Here is a 21,297-nt window from a genome sequence, read left to right as displayed (position 1 = left end):
ATATATATATATAAAGGAACAATTATTATAAATCATAACATGATTTCCGCATGGATCATGAATAATTATGATATACGATACATCTGATTTTGAATAATTCCGGCAATTTGTCGGAGTTAACAGCGTCGCGCATCGTTAATTTTTGATACTACAAGAACATGGCGCTTTCTTCAAAAAGATCGTGAGAAATTAATTTGTAATAATTAGGAAAATTTTGGGATTTTATAAGAAATCTTAAATGATATATTCCTATAATTGTGTTATGTTTAGAAAAGAAAAACTAAGCTTGATAATCGTTTAATAACATTGAAAAAGGAAATCGTGCGACATTCATTTTTGCAACATCCTGTATCACTCTAGCAGTTGTCGCTCTGCAACAGCGCAACTATTTTGAGGTTATGTACGATCTATAATAATTAGAATTTTAGAGGAATTTTAACATTTTTTCACAAATGTCATCGTTAAATGAAAAACCAGATCACTCACTTTTTATAGAATTATCGAAGTACTTAAAAAACAGTTCAAAAAGTGGTATCACTACATGTCTGGCACAGCTCAAAACCGATTCCAAGTGCTATAGACAATTTGTTAAAGATGGTGGGCTTAATATTTTAATCAAATTATTACGATCTCAGGATTTAAAAATTTTAAATATGACATTAAGTATATTAGCAAACGCGTGCATGATTTCTGATACAAGAGAGGAGGTAATTTTCTATTTATTTTAAATAATGATTAATTTTCACTTAACAATATTTTACTTTTGCTTATCTGCTTTTTTTTTCTTTATTTATCTTTTTTTTTTTTTATAACAGGTTAAAGGGACTAAAATAGGATATTATGTACTTTACATAATACAAAATTTTAAATTGGACAATTCTCTTCACTGTCGTGCTTCTAGATTAATTGGTAATTTATGCGAATGTGGCTGGCATGCTAGATCTTTGTACGAAGCTGGATCTATACAAGCACTTGCTAAATTATTACAATCCAAAACAAATATGCAAACATACCTAATGGTAGTCAGAGCAATAAGGTAAATTATTGTAATAATTTTTATTGTAATATTATCATTTTATCAAGATCTTATGTATATATATATATATATATATATATATATATATATATATATATATATATATATATATATGTCATTTTTTTTTATAGAAATATTTGGAGCATGCATGAAGGTTGTAGAGAAGACATATTGGAAGCAGGGATCATAAAGAATATTACAGGTTTATTAATCATAGCTAATGAAAAAGCTATTGTAAATACAAAATATTCAGAATTAGTAGAAGTATGTTTAAAAGCCATGTGTGCTTTTCTTATCAGTCTCGATTCTCGCTGTGGAGAACAAATGCAAGGAGAAAAGGATTTGGAGGGATACAAATGCATTGTTGACAATTGCAATAGAAATAATAAAATGGCAATTAAATGTCTTTGTAATCTTAGCCAAATAGCAGAATGTCGTCCTATTTTAGGATGTTCTGGGGCAATAGAAATTTTTATATCTTTAATTAGTAAACATTCAAAATTATCCAAAGAAATACTACTGAGTTTGTGTTTGTTTTGTCGAGAAGCAGTCAATCGTGCAAAAATTAGAGATAATGCTGGTTTAGAACTCATTCTTACACTTTTGAGAAAGAATGAAATTGAAAAGTATCATCCTATGTTATTACATGCTCTCGCACAATTTATATACGACGATCCAAGTATTTCAATAATGATTAAGAATGGATTATTAGATGTCCTAATTATTAAATTAAAGAAAATGGTGGAAAATGTATTGGAAAATAGAAAAGAACAAGAGATATCTAAAAAACGAAAAAGTGATTCACCTTTAGATAAAAAGACGGATTCAAAGTATTATAAATCAATGATAGGACGGTTAGTATTATAATTTATTCTTATAAATTTATTTCTTTATTAATTACTATATTCTTGTGATTATTCTTTGATATATTAAAAAAATAAATAAAAAAACATTTAACTTTCAGATTCAGTGTAGATTATCCTAGAGATGATTGGAGTCCATGTAGTTCTACAAGTCTATTCTCTTCTCCTCCAAGTACACCACCATTGCCATTTTATGATTCTGCAGAAACAGATGAAAATGCAGAAGATAACTATAGTCCTGTTTGCAGTGACACAGAATGGGGAGAGTATGAAGAAGGTATTATTAATTATAGATTTTCTTTAAAAATCAAATATAACGATTAAAATAAAAATAAGAATTGTAACATTAAAATTTTTCTCATATATAGAACCTCAAGAAGAAGTAGAATCTTTGAAAAGCTGCAAATCATTATCAGTTGAAGAGGATGAATCTCATGATTCGGGAACATTTCATAAGATTACTTCCTCTGAATATACAAGCGCTTGGACCTTAGCATTATTAAGCAGATTGAGTCACTTTGCTGAACCCATAGAGAGATTAGCTGATCCAATAACAATTGAACCATTATCTGAATATATTCGATATGCAAAAAATCCTAGGGCTTCTAGGATACTTACCAGAATAGTAAGGTAAATAAAAACGATATAATTCACGTTTGATATTAATTAATAAATAAGGTAATAATTGATAATTGATTTTATTTTAGAAATAGCGCCTATTTAGTTCCGTTATTGAAGCAAGGTTTTGCCTTCGAAGCACAAACTTTGTATGGATCAGAACATTATACTCGGCAACTATATGCTTTAGCTGAAACTGGTGGTGCTATTGGAGACCTTACATCGATATTACTTCGTGGTGAAGAATCTCATAAATCAATGATCGCTATATCTATACCTTTTATAATCAAGTCTAAATTTATTTTAAAATCGTTATTAAATAATCATGGCGGTTTACAATTAATATTAAATATATTAAACGATAGAGAACATGCACTGATTGAGAATGCTGTCTGGTCAATTTGCCAGTTGGCAAATACATTGCAAATTCGCCCTGAAGTTATTGATAAGGGCCTAATACCAGACACTGTTACAACTGATTATCCGAAACTTTATGAAAGTCTTCCAAAGCCATCAGTGGTCACGTTTGAATTAGATGATGGTACAACGGTCGATGCATGTAGACAAACATTATGTCAAAAATCAGATGCTTTTTGTGCAATGCTTGAAGGAAATTTTTCTGAATCTGGAAAGAGACGTGTTAAGTTAAGAAATACATCGAAGGAAGGATTAAATATACTACTTTTGGCTGCTAATGGTGCTGCTTTTGAAAATAGGACTATTGAATCACTTTTAGATGCTGCCTTATTAGCGGATAAATTTCTTATGTCTGATATATCAGATATTTTAACAGAAAGTTCAATAGCTATGCTTAGCTATGAAAATTTCAGTCGAGCATGGAATTGGGCAAGAAACAATTCTTGTTACGAACTTAAAACTTGCTGCGTTAAGAGTTTTCTCTCAGCAAAAATGTCAAAGACTGAAAGAATCCAAGCATTTCGTGAATTTTCTAATAATAATAGTTTTCCTGAATTTTTAGATGAAGTAAAGGAAATTATTAATAGTGGTTTGTGCCAACGCTAATTTAATTAATAATAATTAAGCATAATTGTGATATGATATAGATATATTAATCGTATATATATTATATATTATAATATAAATATTATATATATATATATATATATATATATATATATATATATATATATAATTATTGTTCTGTATAATATAATATATAATACAATAATTTTAAACTTGAATACACTTACCATGCACATTATTTAATAATCGTGTGCAGAAAAAAGATAACTGAGGTCATAATGTTAAATGCCTCATCATGTATGATACAATTGTGTACACAACAGAATGGAGAAGGAGAAAATTAGTTATCAATTTAAATTCTTACAATAAGAGAAGGAAGGCTGTAAGTTAATGAAAAATTGTGAGAGTAAGAAAGAAATCATAAAATAAATTCAATTTTCTTACATTTCATGGTATATTTAAGAATTTAACATTATAATATATTTACTAAATTTACTAAATCGCACACATTTTTTATAACTTGCAGCATTCTTATTACTTAAATAATAATTTAATTTCTAAATTGTATATACAAATAATATGAGGTTGTAAAAAAATCGTCTTGTCTCTTTTAACCATCTAGTTAATAAAATAATGTAATTAAATATACTAAAATGTAAAAAGTTACCAAAAATGTATAAATCTTCATATTTAATTCGTTGATATCATTTTTGGCTTATCTGCTATCTTTCCGTAAAATTTCTCTGTATTAATTTAAGCTTTATCGGTTTAGACGGTACAGAGATCAAGTGCAATATCAATTTCACTTCATCTTTATTCATGCATTTTATTTTAAAAGTACGAACAAGCTGAAAATTTATAATACCTATTATTAATATTTAATAAAATAAGAAGATTTATAATTAAAAATTTTCTCAAATTATTTCAAAATATTACCTCAGCCAAAACAAGAGATATTTGAATTTCTGCGAGTTTTCGACCGACACAACTTCTTGCTCCTAAAGCAAATGGTATATTAGCATAAGGATGAACTACATCCTGATAATTACCATTTTCCGTTCGGATCCATCGTTCTGGATAAAATTCATTTGGTCGTGGAAAATTCGTAGCATCTCTACTACTCGAATATAATGACAGTAAAAGTAATTCCTACGTAAAATAAATATCATTAATTATTATAAACATATGTATACACACACACACACACGCATAGTAATGATATTGTTTTAAAAGAAATAAATAAACTTTCATTTACCCCTTTAGGGACGAAATAACCACCTATCACGTTATCCTCTGGTAAATATCTCGTGATAAATGGAGCTATTGGATAGAGCCTAAGTGTTTCTTTAATGACTCCTTTTATCAATGAATCACGTAATATTTCCTTCGACGAAAGATTTTTAATTGATTCATACAATTTCTCTTGCAATTCTGAATCACTACCAAGTAAAAATAACATCCACTGAGTGGAGAAAGCCGTCTTAAAATAAAATCAAAATCAAATTGATGAAACAATAAACAATTAAAATATATTTTGAACAATATAAAATCAATCAATCAAACGAATTTGTAGATCATTGATTATTTATAATTAAACGAAGAAAACTACCGTATCTCCAGCAGCTATAATAAAGTCGGTTACTATCCTAACGAGATCATCGTCCCGAATTCCTTCGTCCATCATCGTCTGCAGCAGACCATCACCTCCAAGGCGAACCATTTCCGGTACCAATGTTCGAACGATACTTAACGCCGAATCAGCAGATTCAACGAACCTGTTCCAAGAAGGTAATCTCAAGGTTTTCGCTAATTTTGCCGGTAACATTGATAATTCAGCTGTATATTCGAATATCTTATGCAATGTTCTCGCCAAATTCTCTGAATCCCGTGATATATTTGCTTTATGACGGTGCCACGTAGATCCCATTAGAGTCGCCAACATCGCTATTATATATATATATATATATATATATATATATATACATATATATGTAAATATTTATTTTTTATAAAATAATAATTAAATATCTCGACGAGTATATTATAATCATTATAAAAAAAATTATAAATATATTTACCTTCGATCGACCATTGATAAAGTTGTGTTTCCAATTGTGATAAAATATTATCGTTACTGATTTGACTTGTCCATTTTTCTACTAATCCCTCAGCAGCTTTTTGACATGGACCAACAAACATGTCGGTTGGATCTGACAACAGCATCACCTTATTTAATATTCGCCGAAATTGTAACCACTCTTCTCCGTTCCTATAAATTATATTATAATCTTTATGTTCATTAAATTATACTCTTCTATGTGAATTTGTTATATGCTCATATTAATATTATTTATATAATATACATAGTATAATTTATTAATATTATTATACTGTGATAAACTATATTAGTTATCATTATGAAAAAAAAAAAAAATATATATATATATATATATATATATATATATATATAACGAAATTATTATTTTTCATTATATCTTACATTTGAATATTATTATATATTAATATAATTTTAAGATATTATGAAAAAATTTCACATACATAAAAAGCAATCCTCGTTGTAAAGATCGTAGCTCGTTATAGAGAACCCATGGTTCAGGAAGAAAATGTTTAGGCATTGGTCCTTCGAGTCGGAAAATCCTTCGATATTCCTGTGGTGAATTAACAAAAATCGCCATTATAGGACCAATACGTTCTCTATAAATTGGTCCTAATTCTTTGTGTCTACGATCAACGTATTCATGAAGCGTCTTAGCGCCACCGGTAGTTAAAAATTCAAAGATGGTACCAAATACCGGAAATCCTTTTGGTTTTGGTGGTTCCCGTAACGTAATATTAGTCGTAGTAGTAGCCGAAGTTACGTATTTTCTTTCGTAAGACTCCCCGGGAGAGGATATTTTCATTTCTTTCTTATTTTCCTCGTATTTCTCATGAACGTTACAATTAACGACAATTTTTTTTCTCGATATTGAAACCGTATTAAACAAAGATGGACGAGATCTTTCCAAACTCGACCATAAGGTACGCATTCTCGATAATAAATATATTCTCTCTATTAGAGAGAAGAGAAAAAAGAGAGATATATATATATATATATATATATATATATATGTATTGAAAGAGAGAGAGAGAGAGAGGAAGAAAGAGGAGAGAAATAGATGGAGTTATAATACGATAGTTGATGAACGATTAGAATAATTTTTGTCTGAGATAAATTCTTGAATACTTTCGAAGACTTGTGTAACTTCGTCGTGTGAAATTAGAAACGACGATTAAATTCAAACGATCATGTTTTTAACGACGATCACGTTTTCCGACTCTCCTATTTCAATCTTCTTTTTCTTCCTCCTTCTCCTCCTCCTCCTCCACCTCCTCCTCCTCCTCCTTCTCTTCTTCTTCTTCTTCTTCTTTTAATTTAGTTTCAATAACGATTACATACACACGATCGAACGTATCCAATTAATTTCAATTCGATCAATTCAATCAATTAATTCAATTAATTGATTGAATTAATAGAGACAATAATAATTGTTGTTGTTGCTGTTGTTGTTGTTGTTGTTCATGTATGTGTATGTATGTGTGTGCGTGTGTGCGCGCGTGTATTTTTTTTGTTTCTTTTTCTCTGTCGTCCTTTTCTTTCCTTTTTTTTTTTTTTTTCTTTTATCCTCTTTCGTATATAAACTTAAATTATATTAAACGGAATCGGAACACGAGTGCGTAACCGCGCGCGTTAGAAGCTCGCGGCTGAATGTCGAGACCGGAAATCGGACCGGAAAGCGGCGTCAAGCCGTAGACCAATCAGAGCTTCTCTTCTTTGGTTCGCGCCTCGAGATCGAATACCGTTGTTGAACTATGCCGTTATCTAGAAGCCCGTTTACTTTATCCTCAACCCCCTTCCACTATCTTTTTCTTCTTCTTATTCTTCTTCCTCTTCTTCCTCTTCTTCTTCCTCTTCTTCTTCTTCTTCTTCTTCTTCTTCTTCTTATTCTTCTTATTCTTATTCATAGACGAAAGAACAACGAAGAATTCTTCTTCTTATTATTCTTATTCTTTATATTCTTTTTATTCGATCGACAAACTCTCTTTCTTAACTTTTCTTCTACAAGTTTATAACGCCTGTTCAGACCGTAATTTTATGTTTTCTATTTTGCTAGCTAACAGGACACCTCACTTCGAACGCTTAATGTAGACGACGACGACGATGACGATGACGACGACGACGATGACGACGACGATGAGGGGAAGGAGAAGAAGAAGAAGAAGAAGAAGAAGAGGAAAAGGAAGAAGAAGAAGAAGAAGAAGAAGAAGAAGAAGAAGAAGAACGACGACGACGTCGTCGACGTCGATGTCGTTATCGTCGATCGACTCCACCCGTCCTCTCCTTTCTTATCGTTCACGCGTCGTTGAACGTCCTGCACATTTATATTTCTTTTTTCTTTTCTTCTCTCCCTTTCTCTCTCTCTCTCTCCCTCTCTCTCTCTCTCTCTCTCTCTCTCTCTCTCTCTCTCTCTCTCTCTCGTTCGTATTTAAATATAAACGTCGTAACTTTTTCGAACGAATACCTACTCTCTTTCTCTTTGCTCTTTTTCTCTCTGTTTTATGTTTTTCGTTATCGCGAGAAGAAATATCATTTACGATCTGTTTATATTGAAAAGATTTTCATATTTTTCCCGCCAATTTATTCCTACAGTTATTTCACAATTTTAATCATTTAAATATCGTTTAACGAGCTATCACTAATCTATAGATAAATGTTCACCAACTATGTCCGTTCTTTCAGACACGTTTTACTAAAGTTCTCGATGTGTGTGTATATATATATATATATATATATGTATGTATTTATGTATATACACGTGTATATGTGTGTGTGTGTGTGTGGGTGTATATACATGTATATGCGTAGGATACTTTCTCATGCTCGGTTTGTCGCTAACTCGAGAACCCGACGACCGAGACTGCTTGGAGTTTAACAGTTTCGAACATTTTTAAATCTCCTTGCAAAGTCTCTTCAAACTCCAAGAGTGGGGATCATTTAAAGTATAGAAACTTTCGTTACAATCTATTGATAAATAGTTATAAGTTATATTTGATTTGGTTTTAGTTTTTGTTAGATTTTTCAAACAAATTTGTGCCCTCCATCTTCACTTTCATATTCCACTTTCTGTTTTTCTTTTAAAAGAAATTTGAAACTCGCGGTAAACAAAGTCTATACCTATATATAAATATATATGTATATATATGTATATATATATATATGATGATACTATAGATAAGAAGGGTGAAGAAATCTACTTTTAAAGTCTGATAGGATTCACAGACTTTGAACGGTACACGATAATATCCTCTATAAATAATGCAATAGACGTACCAATCGATCTGGAATATCTATTTCTCTTATTTATACGATACTCGAACGATATTTTGGTGAGATTAAAAATCAACTACCAATGAAATAACATTGAACTTTGTGATTCAACATTACCAATAAATACACTAAATTCTTTTATCTCTTTTACTTTTTTTTTGTTTTTTTTGTTTGTTTGTTTGTTTGTTTGTTTTTCTTGCAATAATCAAATTAAATAAAACAAGATATATGCGTTGTGTCAGATAATATTATCCATTCAACGATAAATGGACAACGATGCATAAAAATAAAATTAACTTTTATTTTCCAAATTACATTATTAATATATATTATAACGTATATTATTAAAAGTATTATTTTGTATATGTATATATATATATATATATATATATATATACACAAACATATATATATATATATATATTTATATTTATATATATATATAGATATTATGATCCATGAAAATTGTAAAAGCAAAATATTTACAATCTAAAATTCAAATCTTTCCATCTTCTTTTTCTTTTATTACGTTGGAATGAATATAAAGAAGAAGAGAAGTAGTCGCTTAATGCAAATCATCTTTTTTTCATTCGAAATCGTGGTGGAACGTGCTTGGTCAAGGACCATTGAAAAATCTACGCTTTTTAAACTGTCCCTGTATAAATATATATATATATATATATGGAACACTTCTTGTATCATATAACCTTGCATGTTGGCTATTAATTATTGAAATTATCTTATAACATTATAATAACAAATAGAGACAATAATCGATTGAAAAAATGAAAAGAAGAACAAATATACAAGATTGGTTTTAATAAATTATAATTATTCATCGAACATTGTGACACTCATTATGATAAGAAATTTTGAACGAATCTGTGCTCTATATGTATATCTTCAAAAAATACACTTTAAATTTCTGGAATATCGCAAGATGGCACTTGAAATCTTTTCCGGATGAAATTATTATTTTTCTTATTTAGATGAGAAGGTGACGCCATCTGTTGAACAAATGTACAAATTTACGCGCGAGCAATGTCGTAGCAAGGTGTGTCCTGTGCCCTGAGAATTTTTATGTACCACGAGAATTTTTCACTGATTTTTTAATTACGAGAGAAGTAATAAATCGAGGAAGAAAATATATGACTAATAATAATAGTATAATTCAAATCGATTATATTCTTTTAGAATTATTTTTTTTCTTCTATTCTGATTCAAAGAGAATTTATTATTTATTATCCATTGATCGCGAACACACATGATGTACCCGATATCGTAGAACGATAGCGACACATCAAAGTATTCAGTAATCAGTAGTTCTGAAACGATTGTACACGAGGAAACAATTTCTACTATAATCATTTAAATTTTTTCATAGAATTTTATTTAATATACTTCTAGTATATACGAAATAGATTATCAAAGTTATTCCAAGATAATGGACACCAATGTTGAATCTTGTTTAGAAGATTGGAACGATTTAGCACGAGATTACAAGGAGTTGGAGGTAAAAGAATTATAATTGTAATTTTTTTGGGAATATATATATATATATGTATATATATATATATATATGTATGTGTGGGTATGTCGTGTTAGACATGTTCTTTATATTTATTTTTTTTCGTGGAGCATTATTACTCGTTATCGAGAGAGGTTAAGTTGTTTATTTCTTTGACGAACTATATGAAAGATCAAATTAAATAATAATTAATAATGTTGCAACCAACATGTGAACTTTGAACTGATCGATCTTTCCAGCTTTTTTTTTTTATATCCTTCTTTTCTTTTCTTTGTTAAGAACCAATATTTTTTAATTTTTTTTTTTATTTTTTATTTATTTATTTTTTATGTAACCATGATCAATTACGACTTAATTATACAATTAATATTTATTTCCTATGTTGTATGATACTTTAATTGTTATGATACTAATTGTTAAAAATTTCAACGACCAATGTTTTAGCGTCAATCAATACAATTGATGTTATAGGCATTAAATAGGGAATACCTTGCTAAATTAGAAGAAGTTAGAGAATTACAAGCAAAATGTGTCAAAGGGATATCTCATCAAAGATACAGAATGGGTATTATTTCAAAATCTCTCAAACAGTAAGTTTCTGATAACAATATCTTCTTTATATATATATATGTATATATCTCATGTCTTTTATTTAAAAATAAATTGTTTAGGCTTCAGGCGAGGAATACAAGAATGACGTTAGATAAAGATATGATAAGAAGAGAGTTGCAATTGCATGAAATGGAACAGACTTTACCAAAACCAAATGGTGTTTATCTTCAAATTATACTAGGCAGTGTTAATGTTTCTATACTGAATAAAAATGATAAGTAAGCTTTTATAATTTTAACTCATTATTAATCCATTAATCAGAAAGACTTTTCCATTGATAAATAGAAAAATTTATAAGATATATTTTCCTTCAAAATAAAGTGGTTATGAATAAAGATGAAGGTTTTGATAAATTAATGAATCATAAAAAAAAAAAAAAAAAAAAAAAAAGAAAATAGAAGAGGAATCTAATGATATAAGGATATAATTCCTTCATTAATAAATCAATGACCTTTAATTATTTGTATTTAATAAAAAAAAAAGAATATTTTATATTAACATTTAGTTGTTATAATTAATAACAAATGATTCAATTTTTTGTTTGTTTTTCTTTCAGATTTAAATACAAAGATGAATATGAAAAATTTAAATTAATATTATCCGTAATTGGTTTTGTCCTATCTGTTTTAAATCTGTTCACTAATGTAAGGTAAGATATATTGAATTAATTAATTGTCTTTTCGTTATTTATTTATTTTTTTTTTCTTTTGTATATAATATTTTAATATTATAAAATTTTTATTTTAGGACTTTGGAACTGAGTCTAATGTTTCTTCTAGTCTGGTATTATTGCACATTAACAATAAGAGAAAGTATCCTTAAAGTAAATGGATCAAGAATTAAAGGTTGGTGGCGGTTTCACCACTTTCTCTCTACCGTAGTATCTGCAGTTTTATTAGTTTGGCCAAATACAGGTGCTTGGTATGCATTTCGAGGTCAATTTATCTGGTTCAATGTATATATTAGTAAGTTTTCTATCCTTTGTAATGACATGTTTTTGATTTTTTTTTTTTTTTTTTTTTTTTTTTTTTTTTTTTTTTTCTTTTTTTTTTTTTTACAACCGACTTGTGCATTTCCAAGCATTATCAATATTAAAAATTTTTTAGGTATAGTACAATATCTACAATTTCGTTATCAGCATGGCGTTCTTTATCGTTTAAAAGCATTAGGGGAAAGACATAATATGGATATTACTATCGAAGGTTTTCATTCTTGGATGTGGCGAGGATTATCATTTCTCCTTCCGTTTCTATTCGTTGGATACTTTTTCCAACTTTATAACGCGTATACATTATTCATGTTAATATCTCATTCAGAAGCTACTTGGCATGTGTCAGTTCTTAGTGCTATGTTTTTGATATTATTCTTAGGAAATGTCATAACAACTATTATGGTTATTCCACAAAAATTAAGGGAACAGGTAAAGGATCATCTTCCTGGAGTATTTACAAATAAATCTGATCGCAGAAAGGAAATTTCAAAAGATGAAGTTAAATCAGAAAAAAGTGATTAAAAAATGGACAAATAAATATTGGACATTATAAAATTATTATAAATCACAAAGAAAAAGAGATATGTTAATTTGCAAATTAAATGAAATAATATTTGTATAATCAATAGATGGGAAAATAAGTCTCGATAAAATAAGTGATGACTTTGTCATATCGATTCTTTAGAGATTTTAAATTAATGCATTTTTTTTTTTTTTTTTTTTTTTTTTTCATAAGTTTGTTCCATGATACTTTATACTTTTTAATTCAAAACATTAACAATATTATGAACAAAGTTTCATAATTAGGTCCGTATCTTTTCTTATAAATAAATAAATAATTTTTATAGATAAAAGATATCCTCTATAAAGGATACTTTTAAAAGATGTACTCTGTAATAGATGTACTCTGTAATTTATTTAGTAAATAGTATGTTTACTTCAGTTATACGCACATGCTTGTCAATTTAATATTGATTGTGCTTGATAAACAATTGTTGTTATGATTTATACAATTCTGTGATTAATTGTTATAAGTATCAAATTATCTGGGACAGTTCGTATATGAGACATATTTGTTTTTAATGTATTTATTATAATGTATGTATATATAAATAAAATTACCAGTGTGACATACACATAAAATTGCTTAAGCATTATGTGCTAAAATCTTTTTTACTTTGTCATTTTGAAATATGAGATTTCATGACAATAAAAATTTATAAAAATTAATATATTGATAATTATTTAATCGTGTCAATAATTAGTTCGTACGTTCTACCGATATATAGAATTGAAGGTCTGTTATATGCATGTCAAAATGTTTTTTATACATCCATGCATCGAGTATTGCCTATCGCTAGGTGCATCTTTTGAAAACTGAATTGTTCATTTTAATTTTCTTTATATTATCAAATATAAATTGCGGACATATAAATAAATAGATTTATCTATTAATAAATTTTAATTTCAATGGTCCTTTAGGTGTATACATTGGGTCAATATAATAATCTAATTTTTTATGATGATATTCTATTTTGTAATATTGCAAGATCTGAAACGAAAAAATTGTTAATATATTTTTACATTGTTATTATTATAAATATTACTCCCTTTAATTGTCTAACATATTGATCTTTGAATAATTTACTTTGACAAAATATTATCATTAGATGCAAAATACAAATGGAATGTTTTATACATATTACAATTGAAACGTTTTATATACATTATAATAGGAACGTTTTAATTATACTTATAAAATGTTCCACCGAAAGAGGAAAGAATGAAACAGTCAGGAATCATTTATTGTCCGAGCTCATTCAGCGTAACCGTCAGAAAGTTAACTACTACGATTATCTCGTGATCACGAAGCGTATCATAATAAAATTACCTTTATTCGTATAGTAAGTTTCTCTTTCGGTTACTACAAAGTAACGTAGAAATATTACATCTTGTTTTTTTCATTATGAGAAAAAGAAAACACACGCACATCCATCCACAAAATACATACAAATTAAAGACTTCAAATTTATAGTAATTTAGAACATTTTACTTCTAGATATTTTTTATTTACTTAAATAAGAAAAGAAAGTAATACTTTATTAAGGACAAATAGTCCTTTGTTTCTACAACTTACCTTACTGATTACAATAATCATTTCCAAATCAGCAAATCGTCGTCCTAGGCACATACGTTTACCATAACCGAAAGGAAGTGACGCAAATGCATGTCTTACACCATCATCTTGTAACCATCTCTCAGGAAAAAATTCATTGCTTCGTGGAAAATATTTGTCTAAATTGCTTATAACGTAATGTTGAAAAATAACTTGTACCTAAACACAGACATATATATATATATATAATTAATAGTCAAAAATAATTAAAAATTGTTACTATACAATAATTATAAAAAAGATTTTCTTACTCCTTTAGGTATAAGATAACCACTGATTACTGTATCTTTAGTCATACATCGTCCATTTCCAATAACAACGGGATACATCCTAATTAAAAATAAATCAAATATAATATTTATCTCATAATGATCAAATCAAATCAAATGATATATAAAACACAAACCTTAAGGTTTCTTTTATGCAAGCTTTCAAATATTTTAAATTTTCCAAATGCACTGCCTCTATTGGTCTATCTCTTGATGGAAATACATTGGATATTTCTTTATAAGCAATTTCTTGTTTTTCCTGATTTATTGCCAATTGATACAGCACTGATCCCACGGCACTCGAAGTCTATTTAATAAAAATAATAATCTCAGAAATGTTAAAACAAGAAAAAAAAGAAAAAAACAAATGATGTCTTTTAATTGTTAATATTATTGTACGCTTACAGTATCGATCCCAACCAAAAATAAATCAAGTGCTAAAATGGTAGCCAATTTTGAGTTTCCCTCTAAAGCCAATACTCTTTCCAATAAAGATAATTCTTTATTAAAATTTGATGTATTCTTCCAATTTGTCAATGCAGTATCCGTATATTTTGATGTAATTCTAATATATATATATATATATACATTGATCTAATCATACTTGTAAATGAATTAAATTATTACATTCTTATTTTCTATATTCTTTCTTTTCAATACAAACCGTACAATAGTATCAAGTGCATTAACATATTTTTTCCATGTAGGTGTATTAAAGATCCTCCAAAAAGGTATTTTTAGTTCCAGAATGCCAACGTTTTTGAAAAATGTAGTGACTGCGTTTATTAATTCCTGTGTTTCGACATTTGCATTGTTTTCTAAGCAACCTAAACGAACATCTAATGCGACTCTAGCGATAGCTGTTAATTAAAAAAAAAGAAAAAAAATATTTATTAAATATAATAATATAGTAGTATAAAAAAAAAAGTATCGATGATTTTTATTATTAATATAACAATATTATTATTATTATTATTATTATTATATAAAAATAATACGAAATATAATAATAATAATAATAAATAATATTTTTATTATTATTCCTCTTTTTATGTTCTACATTCTCTAAATATTTTTTTGGGTAACAAAAAATAAAAAAAAAGATAAATAAATAAATAAATGTAAATACTTACACTCGAGTGACCATTTATGTATTTCATTTAGAAAATCATCGGGTACTTCGTCATTTATATTCTTAATACTTTCTATCCTACAGAATAATATCTGAATGAATTAAATAAAATCATGTGAAACTTAAAAAAATTCGAGATAATGGATGAGAGAATTAAAAGAATAAAAGGAAAAGAGTGAAAAGAGAAAAGAGAAAGGGAGAAAAGAAATGATTAGAAAAGGGAAAGGCTTGCATTCAAAGTAATACTTAAACCTTAATAGGAATGACCGACTAGCTTCCTCGATTGAACCGACGTACATTTTTGCTGTTCGCGGTTGCAACATTACTTGTTGCACTTTACTACGGAAGTTGTACCAACTCTCTCCGTGACTGACAACAGAAATCAAACGATAAAAACTTGAATTAAGTTGATTTAATTATAAATTATTTAATAAATCAACTTTAATACATAAATATGTACAAATTATAAATATATCATATAACGATAAAATTTTATAAATCATATAAACATTTTTTTTTTTTTTTTTTTTTTTTTTTTTTTTTTTTTTTTTTTCATTTGAATTTAAATAATTTTGCGCGTGCATTCTACCGTTTGATCGTTATGTAAAACAGGTAATCTATAATTACATAATATCATTTAAAAAGATATTATTATATTTCGAGTTAGATCGTAATACAAACTCTCTTGCGATATATTACTACTACTACTAATCAAATTTAAATTATACCGTACCGCTATTTACGGATATGAAAAGTGATATATACTTTCTAAATATCAAATAATTTATCATGTTGGTTATGTTTTATCTTTCTTACGTTGGCTGCCATAGGAAAATTGAAATTATACGATTTGTCGTTTGAATTTGATTAATTCGCGCCAATTGAATTTTGCCAAAGAAATTAATTTTAATGATCGACGATCGTTAAAGAAAAGGAAATGTAAATATTAATTTGAAATTGATGATAATTTTTACAAATCTATTTCGAAGAAATCATTCAATTTTTTTTTTTATCAAATAATTTTAATTTAGTTTATTAAGAAAATGTAAATAATTAAGTAATCACTTACACGGCGATAATGCCAGCATCATCTTTAAAAAATTGTTTTCTTAAAACGTGTTTATAATAATTAAGAGAAGGCATGGACGGTCGATGGGGCATTTTATCCTCTTGACGAAAAATTCGTTCTATCTCGTTGGCATCGTAAACGAAAACCATGTCAGGTCTGCCAAGTAAATTTTCAATTTTAACTATGTCACCGTAACGTTCGTATAATCTTTTCGATACCTTGTCCACCGATTGTATTTTAAAATCACCTGTGAAATTAATTAATTTACAACGTAATCCAAATATAAAGATTAAAACTTTACTCGAAGAAAATACGAGGTTAAAAAAAAAATTGTCTTTCGTACTTAATAAAAAAAAATAGAAAAAAAAAAAAAATAAAAATATGAAATGAAAAAAAAATATTTACCTATGTAAGGAATAAAACGCCATGTATTTCCCAAAATGGGAATTGGTTTTGGTCCGGGTATTTCCGCGTACGCACGACAATTCGACGATAATTCGTGTTTATCAACTGCGGCTGTCAAAGTTTCTAAAGTTCTATTAATAATGCGTCTTTCGTTTTTATTACCTTTCGAAAATCTTAAAAAAATGACAGAAGAAGATCTCGACGAAATGTATATTCTAAAAATCAATGAAAAATTTAATGTTACCTCTAATACATTCGAAGGATTGTTGAAGAAAAAAAAAAATATATATATATATATATTTGTATTTTCGCGCCTTACTGACAACTTTAAAACGATAAAAGAAAAAGTACAAAAAATACGTTCGATCGACATATCGAGATTCGATAATCGAAAATTTATTAACGGAAAAAAAAATTTATATCCTTGAAATAGAAATACATCAATTTAATCTAAAAAAAAAAAAAAAAAAAAAAAAAATTGAAGAAAAAGTGAACTACTTTTTAGTGCATCGTGAAATTTTTTTATCTATAAATACACAGAACTATTGTTACATTCGTAAGTATATATTTTCTATCAATTATGAAGCCATAAATATAATAGTAATTGCTTTTATGAGATCTAATAATAAAACGTAGAAAACTATTATATTAATATCGCCAATTGTTTGAATGTTTTTAAAGTATATACTTTTATACTCACCTTAGCGTAGTTATCATCTTTTAAAAAGTTAATTAATATTAATATATTCCTCGTTAATTGTTTTTTTTTATGAACACACTCGACACATCGTTTATCTTTCTTTTCTTCTTTCTTTTTTTTTTTCTTTTTTTTTTTTGCGATAACAATTTAATGGAAAAAAAAAAAAAAGAAAAAGAAAAAGCAGAAAGTCGTAACACTGAAGCAAATGCAATTGAGTTTGCAGTAAGTGCTATAGAATTAGAACTCTCTTGAGTCTATCGCGGATAAAATACACAAGCCGACAAAGTAGGAGGATTAAATAGTGGTGGGGGATTATGTTGATTGTTTCGCGAAACATTTTTAGTACACAGGATGTATCCATTTTCATGCATCGAATTAATAAAATGTTACATTTATGAATTATAAATGGGGGGGGTTAGGAGAAATTCAAGGTCATCTATGATTTTTTTTTAAGCGGAAACTATATATATATATATAAAATAATAAAAAATTAAACATATAAATTGCTAACAAAAAATATATAGTTTCCAAAAAAAAAAAAAAAAAAAAAACTTTATTAAACAAATAAATTGTTTAGGCCAATGACATATATTTGTCGTATGGTACAAGTTATTTATTAAAATGTACAATGTTTATTACATCAACGTTTATTAATTATTTAGTAAAACATAATTTTTTAAAAAATGTAAATTTTTCTTTATTTTTTTATCTATTTTTTTTTTTTTTTTTTTATGTAGTATCGTACCATTTTGATCTGGTTGGTCCTAGTGCTAATAATTTACTTTTATAACTGTTTACGAGTTTATTGAAGTTTGCATCTTCCACATTGCCCCTCTTGGCAATTTGCTTGGTCTAAAAAAAAAAAAGAGGAAAAATAAAAATATTCTACATATATCGTCACAGTAAAAACAAAAATACAAGTATGATGGATCCTTACCTTCAACTCTTTCTTTGCCCTTTCTAGTTTTGTTTTTCTACTGTGATCGTGTTTCACTGCGTTTTTCTCTTTTTTTATTACTTTACTGTGCAGGATACTTTGATTTTTCAAGTTGAATTTTGATCTAATCTTTGTTTCTCCAGGCTTGCTTTTAATGCCTGAGAATGATTTTTTGTCATTCGCCAATTCATTCTTGGCTACGACTTTTGTTTCTTCCATTGGATGCACTTTATTGATATATTTATTTTGTCCCTGATCTTTATTCCCTGAATAAAGAGGATTTCGTGCTTGACTCTTTTGAATTCTTCTTTGTTTGGCATTCACCATGATACGATTTTCAATGGAAAATGCAACTATTGGCCTCTAATAAAAATCATATTATTAAATATAACAAGAGATTTTTATTTTAATCAAGATAATTCAATTGAAGTTTACCTTGTGAGGAGTAAAAATATTTGGATTATTATTTATAGCTCGTAAAGCTTTAAGAGCATCTTCGTGTTTGGTAAATGTTACGAATCCATATTCTTTAGACTTTCCTACACCCTTTGAGTCTATATTTTTTAAATCACGCATAATTCTTGCCTATAAATATACACATATATATATAGAAATATTCTATGTGCTTATGTGGATTCTTATTTACTAAAATATATAAACTTAAATGTATACATATATACCTCTTTAATAATTGCTTTAGAACCACCATACTTTTTAAAAATTAGCCTAAGTTTAACATCATCTAATGATGCTGGTAAATTTTGAACAACCAGGCGCACTCTTGAAACAAACATGTTCAAATTACGCAATATCTGAGATTTCCAACGTTCAAGTTGTAATCGTTTTGCCATATCTGTAACTGATACGCCTACTGCAGCTGGACTTCCAGCGATTATTACTGAAAATATTTTTAATTAATTTTTACAACACCATTACTAGATTATTTTTTTAGATTTTTTTCATTATATATATATATACATCTACGTACCTCCTTCTTTTATAAGATATAAATTCCTTGAATCTTTCTCTTTTTGACGTTTCAAATTATTTTTATTCGTAATATCATTTTTATGAAGAGCTCTATGTGCTTCTAGAATAGCATCACGTAAACGTAATTCTGTTCCAGCTGATAAGCATTTTTCAGCATCTTCTATATTCTGAAAATTAATCCAAAATTTTATGGATCTATTATGTTATTAATAATTAATTAATTATAATACATACAAAACTATTACCTTGAATTTAACAAAAGCCGTTCCTTTAGAATGTTCTGTTAAAGAGTCTATACAAATAAGAGCATAATAGACTGGACCAAACTGTTCCATATACTTTTTAAGTTCTTCATTTTTTACAGAAAATGGTACATTTTTCAAAAATACAGTTTTTCCTTCGTGAACGTCATTAGATATGCATTTTGTATTCTTTGTAATTTTTTCATCTTCATCATTTACTTTTTCATCCATGAATTCTTCTATTATTTCCTCATCCTTTACATCTTGTTTTTCCTCCTCTGATGAATCTTCCATATCCTCTTCATCTTCTTTATCCGAGCTATAAATTTGAATGAATAATTTGTAATACATTTTTCCATTTAGTAACATATCTGCATTCATTTATATGAGTGTTAACTATTACTTACACATCCATACTTTCAATTGAATTATTTGATAAGTTTATTTCTTCAATAGGTTCTATTATTGATTTATCATCGTTGTCACAATCATCTGATTCTTTCTTAATGTTAATATCAACATTATTTACGTCTTTAATATCTTCTGTTGTATTTTTATTAAATTTATGTTTAGGTATTGCCCAATCGACAACAATAGATCTACCTTGAATTGGCTTCAAGTTTGCATAATGTATTGCTTTTGCCGCACTCTGCACGTGATCGAATTGAATGAATCCACAACCAATAGGTTTTCCATCAGCTTTAATTAATAATTTTACTTCTTCGATTTTTCCATACTGACCAAAATATTCCTTTAAATTATTCTCCGTGGTCTACAGAGATAAAAGACAAATAACATTAGAAAACAATGTCGTTACATTTTATATATTTAATACTAAAACAAAACTTACTTGAAATGGTAAATTTCTTACTATTATTCTTGCTCTTTTCTTTCGTCTATTTTGTTTATAAATATCTTTATTCTTTAAAAAATTGATATTTCTAGGTGCCATGATTTAGAATAACTAAAAAAAGCATGTACTTAATGTAAGGTTAGATTAGAATTCGTTCTAATATATTTCAAAAAATTATTCTATATTTCAAATAACTTACACGTTAAAAATATAAAAACACCAGAGAATATTAAGTTTTAAAAAATGAAATATATGATATTTCGTAAGTTTTGAATCTTATATGTTAATATTCAAGCTGTTCATTAAATGTTGTTCAAAACGTGTATGACTTCAGCGACACATATGGACGAAATATGAACTATGAATGTTTTTTTCCAGTGATTCATTTTTTAAATACGACCTCGATATGCATTTATTTCACGATAAAATTCTAAAGAATAATAAATATAATTAAAAAATATAATAATTCATATATAAATTTGCGAATTTAAAGAAATTATCTTTAA

At 27.5% G+C, this 21,297-nt stretch overlaps 5 protein-coding genes across 15 annotated transcripts; 2 read left to right on the top strand and 3 right to left on the bottom strand.

The window, feature by feature from the left end:
• The first annotated feature begins 132 nt into the window (after window positions 1-132).
• On the top strand, window positions 133-3,587 carry LOC124957044 (armadillo repeat-containing protein 5). The gene is made up of 6 exons (XM_047513656.1): window positions 133-707; window positions 816-1,036; window positions 1,168-1,890; window positions 2,001-2,176; window positions 2,268-2,529; window positions 2,607-3,587. The coding sequence occupies exons 1-6, from the start codon at window positions 453-455 to the stop codon at window positions 3,538-3,540; spliced, it is 2,571 nt and encodes an 856-aa protein (XP_047369612.1). The 5' UTR covers window positions 133-452; the 3' UTR covers window positions 3,541-3,587.
• Window positions 2,792-8,474, bottom strand: LOC124957050 (cytochrome P450 315a1, mitochondrial). Of its 5 annotated transcripts, none has more exons than XM_047513672.1 (8): window positions 6,959-8,470; window positions 6,061-6,571; window positions 5,580-5,770; window positions 5,111-5,445; window positions 4,757-4,981; window positions 4,438-4,650; window positions 4,169-4,349; window positions 2,792-3,142 (listed from the first exon to the last, which is right to left on the bottom strand). In XM_047513672.1, exons 2-7 carry the CDS (start codon window positions 6,546-6,548, stop codon window positions 4,224-4,226), a joined length of 1,578 nt encoding a protein of 525 aa, XP_047369628.1. In that variant the 5' UTR covers window positions 6,549-6,571; window positions 6,959-8,470; the 3' UTR covers window positions 2,792-3,142; window positions 4,169-4,223. The 5 variants fall into 5 exon arrangements, with proteins under 5 accessions (XP_047369628.1, XP_047369631.1, XP_047369629.1 ...); XM_047513675.1 differs by having other exon boundaries at window positions 6,061-6,170; window positions 6,959-8,465; XM_047513673.1 differs by having other exon boundaries at window positions 3,729-4,349; window positions 6,061-8,470.
• A 1,658-nt stretch (window positions 8,475-10,132) lies between these two features.
• LOC124957052 (transmembrane protein 120 homolog) lies at window positions 10,133-13,248 on the top strand. 4 transcript variants are annotated; one of them, XM_047513682.1, is made up of 6 exons: window positions 10,133-10,400; window positions 10,887-11,005; window positions 11,087-11,245; window positions 11,584-11,676; window positions 11,775-11,992; window positions 12,441-13,248. In XM_047513682.1, the coding sequence occupies exons 1-6, from the start codon at window positions 10,332-10,334 to the stop codon at window positions 12,449-12,451; spliced, it is 669 nt and encodes a 222-aa protein (XP_047369638.1). In that variant the 5' UTR covers window positions 10,133-10,331; the 3' UTR covers window positions 12,452-13,248. The 4 variants fall into 4 exon arrangements, with proteins under 4 accessions (XP_047369638.1, XP_047369635.1, XP_047369636.1 ...); XM_047513679.1 differs by having other exon boundaries at window positions 10,144-10,400; window positions 12,134-13,248; XM_047513680.1 differs by having other exon boundaries at window positions 10,146-10,400; window positions 10,860-11,005; window positions 12,134-13,248.
• LOC124957049 (probable cytochrome P450 301a1, mitochondrial) lies at window positions 12,415-18,188 on the bottom strand. 3 transcript variants are annotated; one of them, XM_047513667.1, is made up of 11 exons: window positions 17,770-18,178; window positions 17,070-17,284; window positions 16,665-16,911; window positions 15,848-15,964; window positions 15,597-15,673; window positions 15,133-15,323; window positions 14,869-15,057; window positions 14,601-14,770; window positions 14,446-14,524; window positions 14,156-14,353; window positions 12,415-13,570 (listed from the first exon to the last, which is right to left on the bottom strand). In XM_047513667.1, the coding sequence occupies exons 1-11, from the start codon at window positions 17,784-17,786 to the stop codon at window positions 13,463-13,465; spliced, it is 1,608 nt and encodes a 535-aa protein (XP_047369623.1). In that variant the 5' UTR covers window positions 17,787-18,178; the 3' UTR covers window positions 12,415-13,462. The 3 variants fall into 3 exon arrangements, with proteins under 3 accessions (XP_047369623.1, XP_047369624.1, XP_047369625.1); XM_047513668.1 differs by having other exon boundaries at window positions 14,869-15,028; window positions 15,128-15,323; window positions 17,770-18,177; XM_047513669.1 differs by lacking the exon at window positions 12,415-13,570 and adding an exon at window positions 13,582-13,942 and having other exon boundaries at window positions 17,770-18,188.
• A 153-nt stretch (window positions 18,189-18,341) lies between these two features.
• Window positions 18,342-21,133, bottom strand: LOC124957046 (RNA-binding protein 28-like). Of its 2 annotated transcripts, none has more exons than XM_047513660.1 (9): window positions 20,991-21,133; window positions 20,789-20,902; window positions 20,346-20,710; window positions 19,942-20,257; window positions 19,695-19,863; window positions 19,387-19,604; window positions 19,142-19,291; window positions 18,707-19,069; window positions 18,342-18,621 (listed from the first exon to the last, which is right to left on the bottom strand). In XM_047513660.1, exons 2-9 carry the CDS (start codon window positions 20,888-20,890, stop codon window positions 18,499-18,501), a joined length of 1,806 nt encoding a protein of 601 aa, XP_047369616.1. In that variant the 5' UTR covers window positions 20,891-20,902; window positions 20,991-21,133; the 3' UTR covers window positions 18,342-18,498. The 2 variants fall into 2 exon arrangements, with proteins under 2 accessions (XP_047369616.1, XP_047369617.1); XM_047513661.1 differs by having other exon boundaries at window positions 20,789-20,918; window positions 20,991-21,132.
• Between the last annotated feature and the right edge of the window lie 164 nt (window positions 21,134-21,297).

The sequence above is a fragment of the Vespa velutina genome, chromosome 24 (assembly GCF_912470025.1).
Source record: "Vespa velutina chromosome 24, iVesVel2.1, whole genome shotgun sequence".
Lineage (NCBI taxonomy): Eukaryota > Metazoa > Arthropoda > Insecta > Hymenoptera > Vespidae > Vespa > Vespa velutina.
Note: the sequence above shows the minus strand (reverse complement) of the source record. Positions and strands in the feature narration are given on the sequence as shown.

What these genes read in the sequence shown, in the direction of transcription:
- LOC124957044 (XM_047513656.1), top strand. Translation starts at nt 453, where the DNA reads ATGTCATCGTTAAATGAAAAACCAGATCACTCACTTTTTATAGAATTA. An exon ending in ATGGTAGTCAGAGCAATAAG is followed by an intron (nt 1,037 to 1,167) that starts GTAAATTATTGT and finishes TTTTTTTTATAG; the next exon opens with AAATATTTGGAGCATGCATG. An exon ending in TATAAATCAATGATAGGACG is followed by an intron (nt 1,891 to 2,000) that starts GTTAGTATTATA and finishes TTTAACTTTCAG; the next exon opens with ATTCAGTGTAGATTATCCTA.
- LOC124957052 (XM_047513679.1), top strand. Translation starts at nt 10,332, where the DNA reads ATGGACACCAATGTTGAATCTTGTTTAGAAGATTGGAACGATTTAGCA. An exon ending in ATACTGAATAAAAATGATAA is followed by an intron (nt 11,246 to 11,583) that starts GTAAGCTTTTAT and finishes TTTTTCTTTCAG; the next exon opens with ATTTAAATACAAAGATGAAT. An exon ending in AATCTGTTCACTAATGTAAG is followed by an intron (nt 11,677 to 11,774) that starts GTAAGATATATT and finishes TTTTTATTTTAG; the next exon opens with GACTTTGGAACTGAGTCTAA.
- LOC124957050 (XM_047513673.1), bottom strand. Translation starts at nt 6,548, where the DNA reads ATGCGTACCTTATGGTCGAGTTTGGAAAGATCTCGTCCATCTTTGTTT. An exon ending in TTATCAATGGTCGATCGAAG is followed by an intron (nt 5,446 to 5,579) that starts GTAAATATATTT and finishes TATATATAATAG; the next exon opens with CGATGTTGGCGACTCTAATG. An exon ending in GTTATTTCGTCCCTAAAGGG is followed by an intron (nt 4,651 to 4,756) that starts GTAAATGAAAGT and finishes TATTTTACGTAG; the next exon opens with GAATTACTTTTACTGTCATT.
- LOC124957046 (XM_047513660.1), bottom strand. Translation starts at nt 20,890, where the DNA reads ATGGCACCTAGAAATATCAATTTTTTAAAGAATAAAGATATTTATAAA. An exon ending in CTAAAGCAATTATTAAAGAG is followed by an intron (nt 19,292 to 19,386) that starts GTATATATGTAT and finishes GTATATTTATAG; the next exon opens with GCAAGAATTATGCGTGATTT. An exon ending in ATATTTTTACTCCTCACAAG is followed by an intron (nt 19,070 to 19,141) that starts GTAAACTTCAAT and finishes GATTTTTATTAG; the next exon opens with AGGCCAATAGTTGCATTTTC.
- LOC124957049 (XM_047513667.1), bottom strand. An exon ending in TTTTGGTTGGGATCGATACT is followed by an intron (nt 14,771 to 14,868) that starts GTAAGCGTACAA and finishes TTTATTAAATAG; the next exon opens with ACTTCGAGTGCCGTGGGATC. An exon ending in TGCATAAAAGAAACCTTAAG is followed by an intron (nt 14,525 to 14,600) that starts GTTTGTGTTTTA and finishes ATTTTTAATTAG; the next exon opens with GATGTATCCCGTTGTTATTG.